Raw genomic sequence first — 11,052 nt, 5'->3', positions numbered from 1 at the left:
AAGATTGATTTTTTTTTTTCTCTTCCTATGAAACGCTGCTGTTCAAACAGCCAGAGTGAATTGTCTCAGTTCACTTCTTTAAGTCCCATCACATTCACTTGGGTATGGATGTCCTTGGCTGCTGAAAATCTGGCCCTTTAGTGCACAGGGCGACAAAGCAGTCCCCTGACCAGCAGTTCCAGAATGTCCCGTTTTCATATATTGCATCCATGCACACCTCCTAAAAATGAGGTACAGCAGGGCAAACATTTTCCAAAATAGATGTCATATATATAATATATACACATTCGTACATACATACCTTTATTCATGTGATGTCCAAAAATTTAAAAAAAATGTACACATTTATTACAAAATTGTAACAAAGACTGGACAGTGTTTTGCTCATTCTGGAAAGATGAAGCTCAGTAATACACAACCCTGGAAACTAACCAGAGGTTGTGGCAATATCTTTCTTCTAAACAGTCAGATATTCTTGCATTAAGCTTGGCGAAAACTGCCTTTCAAAAACATAAGGGGAAGTAAAATGAAGGAAGCAGACCTTGCTCATCTTTCCAAATGAAATACGAGAAGGATCTTCACATAAAAATGCACAAACATTTTTTATTACCAATAGTGCTACAATGAACAATGCAAATTGTCTAATTTTGTCTTTGCCTTTTTTTTTTTTTATACACATTTTGGAAACTAAGTGGTAAATTTTTGACAGTGTATTCGCTTGTCTTTAGACCCAAGCTTGTCTGCTGGCAAAAAATAAAATAAAATAAACAAAAACAAATTCAGACCCTGCTCAAACTAAAGAAAAACAAATTACAAATTTAGTTGTTGGGCAGCACATAATTAGTAAGGCAGGACCTCAAATGGTGACCCTTTGCATGAGCCAATTGCCAGATCCTCAAGGAATTAAAACCAGGATGCCTGAGCCACATCAGTTCTGCAGTTATGTTGAGTATTGTGCTGAGACAGCCATACCCCAAGAAAAGGGAAGTCTTTAGAAGGCTTGCTGAGCAGGGTTGTAGTTGAAGGTTGATGGCAGATGAGGCCTTTCTTCTAATTTGTCATATTCCAGATGGAACTCCTACAATTAAACAAAAAGGATTATTTAATTGTTGATATTTCCCTTGCATATGCAAATGTCTGTATCCATGATGAGCAACTTCTTCTCTTTAAATAAAATGATGCTTTTAGAAATAGCTTGATTTAACTCTTATTATATAAATGAGGCAAAAAATACATTTTTTGTGACCATAGTTCGTTATTTAAAAAAAAAAATCAATATAATATAGTGCAGTGTCTGCAATAGCACAGTCTTACCCATTTTTTAAATGGTAAGTTAGCTTCAGAAACCTAGTTGTGAGCACTTGAAACTATTAAACATACAGACAAGACACAAATGTGCAGGTAAGTCAACTAAACTTTTAGTAAATCTATTTTTCAGCAATTCAAAAGATCTTTCCTAAGATTTACTTTAGATGCCACAACGCTGAGTTCTGAGGTATTTTGTGGCATATCACCATGCCAACTGTTGGTGGAACGCAAATTAGTCAGAAATACCATTAGGCCAGGTTTCTTCTTCATTATATGAAATGTAAGAAGAATAAACCACCATGTAAGGAGATTTAAATCGACTTAAGAATCACAGATGTAACAAAGCAGTCCACTACCGTTTATACCTGGGTGAAGTGTTAAACTTCAGGTGTATCCATCCTTCCTTTAGGTTTGCTGAGCCATATATAGAAGCTCTTTACTACTACACTACACTTCAGTAGTGGCTTTCTTCTAAAGACCTCAAAGCACTTTATAAACCATTATACTGAATATTAATAATGCTCAGCCAGTGTATGAGGCTCTTACAGCTACTAATTCATAAATGCAGTTTCTTTCTCATTTATACAATTCCTTGCATTATGTGGGCATTTGATTTGCTTAATAATTAGAAAAATATTCCAGCCATTCAAGTATATGAATATATTCTAAATGGCTAGCAACCATGATGAATCAGATTGCTGGGATACCTACCATTTAAATACCTCTTGACAACTCTGCTATGAATATGCAGTGCTCTGCTTTTATTACAATTCCACTGCATGATCTTGAATTGTGATCACCAATTTGTGTACTCACATTGGCATCTTCAGCATACAACTTGGGTATATGCAAAAATATACATAAAACTGGGCTTCAAAAAAATCATTTTTTAACCTTTTAGTAGTTTGACAGCTCCCCAAGCCCCTTTCATTGCATTTGCATTCAAAAAGTGAATGTTTAATTGAAAATTTAGTACAGTACTTTAAGGATACTTTCTGTTAACTCAGTAATCATCATCCCGGGCTAAATAAACACTTCTGCCTTCAGCGTTGTAATTTATTGAGCTTATTATCTCAAACAACAAACCTCCTACAGATTCTAAACTTATCTGGGTAGGGATTATGTCAACTCTTACTGAGGAACATACTCAAAGTATTGAAAAAATTAATAAAGCCTCACAACACCTTTGGGAGGTAGTTAAATATAGTATTATTTCTATTACCGATGGGTAAAATGAATTAGAATACAAATCAGTGCAAGAGTTGGGACTAGAGTTCAGGAGTTCTGAGTCCCAGGCCTCTGATCTTTAAGGGGAAACAAAGTTATCTGGCATAGAGAAAAAATTCACCATGGTAATGAGGGAATTTAGGGAATCATGCTGAGAATTAATTGAATCTATATCCCCCAAATAAAGCTCTCCACAAACCTCGAGAATCCCAGCAGCATCTACAAGGCCATGGCCATGTGCATGAAAGCTTTGTCTCCCTACTGTGGCTCTGGCCCGCACATTCATCCCATCCTCCACCCCAGCTTCCTGGCTGTGGCAGCTCCTGGGGACCTGAGGTGGAAAATATTTAATATAGCGTGCCAGTGTATTAGTGTTGGGGGGTAAATTCCACCCCACCCTCCCATGCACATCCATGGATAGGGTGGGGTAATGCACAGGCACATGAGCTCTCTTTTTTTGGGGGTGGGGGTGGGGAAAGGAAACAAGGGATACCAGTGTGGGGAAAACACTTCCACACATGGTTCTCGGGGGTATATTTTAGGATAGAGTCTTTAACTCTGAAATTCTCCTGTCTTTCACTTTGAAATAAGAAAAATGCCCCTCAAATTACCTTCTCTCCAACCTTCCAGTTCATGATTCTCCGAGTGTTATGTTCTGCAGATGACCAGAAAAGGCTCTGCAGATCATTACCAGTCTATGGACTACAATTGGGGAATTGCTATTTTAACAAAACTTATTAAGCAAGAAAACAGGTGAATGCTAAACCCTCACATATTCTGGAGTGCATTCAAGACTACATGTAGAGAGCGGCCACTTGAATTAATGACTGGCGTCTAAAGGAAGGAATCTTACTGGCTCATGAGGGTTCCTTTAGAGCCATATGGATTGAGATTTGTTACTGTGACAGATTTTTTTAGGAAATATTAACACCTATAGGATGCAAATTTTGTAAGCATTAAAACAGTGTTTGTCAGTCATTTTATTGCTGCTTCAGGTATGCTGAAGTATTAAAAGATCCCACATTCTGAGTGTGTAATTACACTTAACAGTTATTATATTTAACAATATAGGGGGAAATAATTCACTGACCAAATATTTTTGAAAACCAAAAAGTAGTGTATTTATTGCACATAGAAAAATACTTTCATACATGTTATTTTACGTTTCACTTTAGTTAGTAGTGGCCATCATAGATTTGGATATGAACAATTGCATTGATCATTTTTGTATTTATTAGATACAAAGAAATGGAAAAACTCCAGCTTGTCTATTAAGCAAACATTGGTTAAATTAATTGCTTTTATTTTTCATTTGGAAACAATGATTTTTTTAAATACCTTGAATTAACCAAGAATAGGGATTCCATACTTAAGGGGGAAAATCCCACAAAGCATATCCAACGCTAAAGAAATTTTCTGTGAAGTGAATCTTATTTTTCATGTGTCATTCTGATTACAGTCACAAAGAGTGAGTTATGTCACAGCAATCAATGTATTTATACAAAATATTTAGTAGGTGTGAACACCAAATATGGAAGAGAACTGTTTAAAGAGGATTAATGGAATAAAAGATAGCAACGGCAAATGTAGGCTAAACAGGCTAAATGTAGGAAAAATGATGAAGTCTATTGGACTGTGAATCAGTCTACCAAGGGAAACACTGGAAGCTCCATTACTAGACACAGTTTTCAATTTGCCTAGAAACAATACTTGCATTAGCTACAAAATGGACACAAAAGACCCAAACAGAAATTAGGAACTAGAACCTACTACTCTATAGCATGTCTTTGTCATTAAGTTAAACGTTGTTCTATTAATAATTTAAAAAAATATTTAAATATTGACCGTAAATATTTGAAAGGATATTTAGTATAGGCAGCATCCCTTGCTAAAAAAAAAGAATACGTTTTCTGATGTCTACATTTCGCTACCATAAAGAATTCAAGCTTCTAGGAAGGAAAAATAAAACAAGGGTTTTAATTTTGTTTCTTAACAGGGATCGCCTTTCCTCATTTTTGAATAGAGAAATTATAAAATTTTAGTTAAGAGAATTTTCTTTTAGTAATGTGTAATCATTGGCGGCATTGCTTGGTCTCATTGTCTTCACTTTCCTTTCTCCTGTTGCTAAGCCTTTCAGCATCGCCCCAGCAGCTTCAGCAGAGGAAGCTATACAGTGAGTATTCTCTTGCTTTACCTGCTCAGTATAAAATCAAAATTTCTCTAACCATATTGTACTTTCTACATGGAATAGGATGAAAAGCCATAAGCATATCATAGTTGTGATCAACATTTCCTTAATATTTCTGTTTACAGTGAATATGAAGTAAAGTTGTTCATTATTCAAGTTCTTGGGTTATTTAACTAAATGTCTATGGAGAATTCATTTAATTTGAATTTCAAAACAATCTAGGAAGCTGTCTCAATGCTTATTCAACTTTCACTCATTTCCTTTTTCAGTCTGTTACCGAAGGTGAATGTACAGTAAAACTCACTCATTCTTTATTAAATTAATGTTATTTGCTATTTCTCTGAGTAGGATTATGTATAATCTTTTGTATTAGATTGTTAAAACCAGTCTAGGATGTTGTCACAGAGTTTTATTAAATTGCAAGTATAGTCTATATTTAAAAAAAAAAAAAAAAGTCTGGCGCTTTTAGTAATATTATCCAAAGAATGCACATATACATTAAAACAAGAGGAAAGATTATAAAGCACCTAGAAAAATAATTTATTTAAAGTACAGATGTAAATGATGGTAATTTATTGCAGATAATTCTAACCTGACTGCAGTAAAGCAACATCCATGGATCAATTAAGTAGCAGTTATTAATATGCTCTTCTGGCAAACTGATATTCTCAATATTAGGTAATAATGTATCTGTTACAGTAAAACAAAGTACAAGGAAAATATCTTTTAAAAATGACTCCATGTGGTTGCAATTGATCAGAATATGTTCTCCACGGTATTTGATATTCGTACTGCCCTGGAATTTAATTTTTCTAATGGGATTTAGAAGTATAGTCACTTGGACAACTAACCCTTCATATTAAAAACAACATTTAAATTTAATCATGTCCTTATTATCCTAAAACTCTTAGGAAATTCTGACTCCAAAGGTTAATATTAGAGATCGCATTTTTACTACACAGACTTTTACTACACGGACATATACTTGCCCTCCATCTGTGCCTGAAATTCCCACTTGTCTTAGATGAGTTTTACACATAGATAGTAAGAGCTAGCCTAATCGTTATTTTTCCATTGCTCAAAAAAGCAAATTTTCCCCATAGTCCTCCATAGCTCCCCTTCCACCAATATTCAGCTTGCCTGGTATATTTTGCTCCAGACTAACAAGAAATCAATAAGTTAAGACTATCGCTTGCATGTTCCTTGGATCCAGAATTCTAGAAAAGGTATAAAAGCTCTACCTCTTTCCCTAACTAGACCTCAGTTCCTCCCTAATATTGGACAATTATTGTCAATTTGTGAAGTTGAAGGAGGTAGGAGAAGCTGTATGGATCTGCAGAGACAATATATTTGGGGGAGCAACAGCTACTGGTAAAAGTAATCTTTCTTCATTGACACTGCTGTAGACTACCTATCCCCTGGAAGAAGGACGAGGAGTACACTAGTCAAAAAGACTGAAGTTCTGCTCTCCTGAATACAGCATCCAATCTACATTCTGCAAAGAGAATACTGCTTTCTAAAAGTAGGAATAATCAAGCTCCAAGTAGCAACTTTACAATTTCTACTACAGGCATATAGTGAATAGCAGCTATGCAGGCTGCTACCTCTGTGGCAGAGTGGGCACTTATTCTTTCTGGTACAGCAATTCAAATAAGCTCATAGGATGTCTGAATACATAATATGATCCATTTATAACTGAAAGGTTTTGGCCTTCACTCTTCATCAAAAGCGAGAAACAACCTTGTAGATTTCCAATAGGGCCTTTCCCCCACTATTAAGGTAATAGGTAATACCTCTCTGAACGTCTCAGGCATGTAGGATAGCATTACTGACAGCATACCTAAGACTAAGAAAAAAAATTGATAAAGAAATCAACCAATTCAGTTAAAAATCCAAGTTCATCTAGGACAATTTTGTTTGTTTGAGGCCTTACAATTATCTTGCCCGTATGAAAAATTGTATAAGGCAGCTTTGCCATTAAAACCTGAAGTGTGGAAATGCTCTTGTGTGTTAGTCAGTCAAAAAACAACAAAAAATCAAAACAAAACCTAACTACAGATGCAAAAGAGAACATATCAAGACGTCAAAAAAAAAAAAAAAAAAAAAAAAAAAGATTCCATAAACTTTGTGAGAACTAGATGTTCTCACATTCACCAGACTAGTAAGAAGCCATTTTATTGAGGGATTTGAAAATACTGAATACTCTTGCACATTAATATGGTAGTCAGATATACTATCTGTAGATGAAGACAAACCTGAGTCCACTGAGGTAACAGAAAATTCAAGGTAACTGCTACAGGGGAGAAAATGGAACTACCCCCTTTAGACTCTGGTTAAACCTGAAAATACTTTCACCTACAGACATATAACTGCTTAGAAGAATATTTTCATGATTCCAAACAGCAGAGATGTGATTTACACAAAGAAGTGCAATGACTCACCAACAAACAATCCTGCAATTAGGCTTTCAGGTTAAGGAAATCTCAAGTTGGATGAAATACTTGCCCTCTTTCTTTAGATAAAGGATCTGATAATAGGTTATAGGGAAGATTCTTGAAAAGGGCTAATATTCAAGAACTACGTCTGCTGAGCTGAAGATATCAAGATCACTGTGGGCCTGACCTATCAACTTTGAAACAAACAACAGAGGAAATGGGAGAAAGGCATATATATTCCCCTTTCCTCGATGAATAAGAAATGTGGAAGTTCAAATAAACAGCTATTCTGTAGCAGATCAGATATTTAAATTTGAACATTGCAAACCCATGCTATATCCAGATGACCCTATAATGACAAAATAAAACTTCTCAGTGAATTCTTGAGGGACCATTGATCCAATAAATTGCACTGCATTTAGTGTAAGGTTCTTGGGTGGCTTTTTTTTTTTTTTTTTGGGTGTTAAACTCATGCCAGAGATAGCGCTGAAGACATCACCTTGTTCTGAATGCATCATACCATAAAAGCACTCAGCATCTCATAATAACAATGGAAGTCAGTTCCTCCCTTGGTGTTCAAGTAAATATAGTGCTAGAGTATTGCAAGTGAGAATCTTCGCTGCTTCCTCTGGAATTGGACAGTTGATAGTCAAATTCTAGTGAGGAAAAAAACTCCCATAAAAAGATCTTAAAATTATGCTAAGGAAACTACTAACACACCGATAACTAAATTTTTGGAGAAAAATAAAATTCTATAAAATCTTGACATTGATCCTGTACACAGTGAGGCTGGATTTTGTCCGCCAAAGACGAACAAAGCAAGATGAACGGAAGTGGGGCTATTGTTTGTGTTGAACACCCCCCCTATGGCCAAGAACACTAGTTCTGAGGAGCTTTGGCATATGCCCCAAAATATTTCCTAATATGAAAGGATTCTGTAATTCGAGGTGACAAAGCATGAATCTCCTACAATGTGTATCTGTGGAGGGAATACCATAAAGGAGAAATGGTTTAATTTGAAAATAAAAAGTTTGTGCTCTGTTTTTAATGTTCTAAAACAAAGTACAGTATTTGCATGCCCAACTTCTAAATGGCAAGAAGTAATTACTCCATAGTTCAGTAATCAGAACAAAGTATTTGGATTTTAACTAGAACTATTGAAAAATGATATTCTGCATTTTTCTACCTCTTGAAGAGATCAAGAGGACAGTTCCTTCCCCCCCTCCAGTAATGAACCAGTGTTTTTAGGAAATTCTTATTCCCTCCTACATCTGAATTCAAGTCAGAAAGCCAGTGTGTGGGATACAGAATGAATATTTACACACACACATACATACAGTAAAAAAGGGGATTTTAAAAAAAAGATTTTTAAAAATACATGGTTGATAGATTTAAAAATCTGCACAGTGGAAGAAAAAATACCTTAGCTACTTTCCTCCAGTTAAGACAGTCAAAGAAGTAATATGTTCCCCTCTCATATGTATTGGTTTTCATTGTTGGCTCCATGCCTGGTGCCCTGGTGATCCATACTCGTTCTTCTTTGTGGTATCTCCAATCACGGTTAAATCTTTCATTTTTAATTGGGAGGAAAAAGAATTTTTTATGTTAGTTGCTTTGATTTCAGAATACAAAATACACACCCTTTCAAGCAGACATTGTTTTACACTATTCAAAAAAAAACTTCGTAAGACATAAAATCAAGTCCATAAAACACCTACTTATCTGCTCAATATAACCATTTATTAAATACAGTCCTAATGGTAGGACCAAAATCTTGGCCATGCTCGGTAAGAAGTTGGCCTATTCCAGCAGCAAACCATTTTCTGAATGTTTATTGTCCTCCATTTTGTTGTTTTGTTTTTAGATGGTTACATAAGAATGGCCATACTGGGTGAGATCAATGGGTCTATCTAGCCCAGTATCCTGTTTTCTGACAGTGGTCAATGCCAGATGCTTCAGAGGGAATGAACAGAACAGGGCAATTATCGAGTGATACATTCCCTGTCATCCAGTCCCAGCATCTGGCAGTCAGAGACTATGGACACCCAGAGCACAGGGTTGTACCTGTGACCATCTTAGTTGTTGGTCATTGACGGACCTATCCTCCATGAACTTATCTAATTCTTTTTTGAACCCAGTTCTACTTTTGGCCTTCACAACATCCCCTGGCAACAAGTTCCACAGGCTGACTATGCACTGTGTGAAGAAGTACTTCCCTTTGTTTGTTTTAAACCTGCTGCCCATTAATTTCATTGGGTGACCCCTGGTTCTTGTGTTATGTGAAGGGGTAAATAACACTTTCATATTCACTTTCTCCATACCATTAATTTTCACAACTGTTGGCATTTATGTAGCACTTTTTGTCTCCAGGGTGCTTTAAAAGCAACACAAAACCCATATGAGGCAGGTGCATTTTATTACAAATGGAGAGACTATAGAAAGGAACCAGTACCAGAGTAAGTATTAGAATTCAGGAGCTCCAGGGTTACAGCCCTGTGCCCAGACCATGCCTCTATTTTTAGGGGTTAAAAATAGCTTTTCTAGCTTTTAGAAGTAAACTGGAAAGCAGAATTTTAGATTTACTACGTGATTACTACAGTAAACTGTCATTCTATCATATTACCAAATTGGCCAAAATATTTTGAACATACAGTTCTACTGCTGCTAATAGCTGTAATACATCTCCTCCATTCATGTAATAGAGATAAAACAGTAGATCTTCTCCATATCGGCCAAGTTTTATTGCAGCCAGCTGCAAAAGATAAAAAAATTAAGATTAAAAACCAGAAAAGGTAAATAAAATAAATGACAGCTAATACCATTTAAACGTGACAAGAAAATATAGTCAAACTGTTTCCCTTATATTAAGTATGTTGCAAAAGTTATACTAGATCAGGGGTAGGCAACCTATGGCACGCATGCCAAAGGCGGCACGCGAGCTGATTTTCAGTGGCACTCACACTGCCCGGTCCTGGCCACCAGTCCGGGGGGCTCTGCATTTTAATTTACTTTTAAATGAAGCTTCTTAAACATTTTAAAAACCTTATTTACTTTACATACAAAATAGTTTAGTTATATATTACAGACTTATAGAAAGAGACCTTCTAAAAATGTTAAAATGTATTACCGGCACGCGAAACCTTAAATCAGAGTGAATAAATGTAGACTCAGCACACCACTTCTGAAAGGTTGCCCACCCCTGTACTAGATATATAGCAGTGTAATATACTAATCAAAAGCTCAATTTTTCTCCAGTTTAAATTAAGCTTTCCAATTTTCCTATTATATAAACAGCAGGACAGTTAATGTAAGTAACAAACCTGAAAGGGGGGATCTTTTTTCTTTGTGTATTTTCTGATCTACTCGCTTTACTTTTAAATTTATTAGTTTGCTTACAAATTTCATTATATAGCTTCATTAGTACAGCAATCCCTTACATCTTAATTTTTAAAACATTATTGAATGATCTCATCAACACACAATATTTAGGATTTCTTTTTAAATATATCAATCTTAAAATTCCTATTTCTATTATCTAGGGAAGAAAGGAGTAAGAGCTATCAATTTTTAAGCTTCAGGCTATAAGCTGATCAGATGGAATCAAGAAATCTCTCTGTACTGTATAGTGTTGATATACTATAGTATGTGAATTATAAGGGTTTGATGCTTTGGTCTGAAGGATCTGACACTTTCAGAGATAGGATATTTGTCTAGACTGACTACTGCTTTCATTACATGTGACTATGGCTCTAATGATTTCTGTTGGCTCTTTCCCAAACCCATTCTCACATTCCCCAAAAGCTAATGCAAACCATTTTTAGCATCCAAGAAATTAAAGGAAAACAAAACTGGGAACAGATGCAGGGTTCTTTTGGTCTTGTAATGTTGGAAAGG

At 35.6% G+C, this 11,052-nt stretch overlaps 1 protein-coding gene across 4 annotated transcripts in view; it reads right to left on the bottom strand.

Moving 5' to 3' along the window:
• Positions 1-215: 215 nt before the first annotated feature.
• Positions 216-11,052, bottom strand: part of CNOT2 (CCR4-NOT transcription complex subunit 2) — a 144,316-nt gene continuing 133,479 nt past the window's right edge. For 2 of the 4 annotated variants that reach the window (XM_065399995.1, XM_065400004.1), the window contains exons 13-15: positions 9,810-9,910; positions 8,581-8,725; positions 216-1,078 (exon numbers count right to left, since the gene is read on the bottom strand). In XM_065399995.1, the coding sequence (XP_065256067.1) occupies positions 992-1,078; positions 8,581-8,725; positions 9,810-9,910 (333 nt within the window). In that variant the 3' untranslated portion in view covers positions 216-991. Of the gene's footprint in view, positions 1,079-7,648; positions 7,815-8,580; positions 8,726-9,809; positions 9,911-11,052 lie in introns of those variants that run through there. The other 2 variants (XM_065399980.1, XM_065399988.1) reach the window with 1 other exon arrangement.

Source organism: Emys orbicularis, chromosome 1 (assembly GCF_028017835.1).
Source record: "Emys orbicularis isolate rEmyOrb1 chromosome 1, rEmyOrb1.hap1, whole genome shotgun sequence".
Classification (NCBI taxonomy): Eukaryota; Metazoa; Chordata; order Testudines; family Emydidae; genus Emys; species Emys orbicularis.
This window is presented reverse-complemented; position numbering and strand designations above follow the sequence as displayed.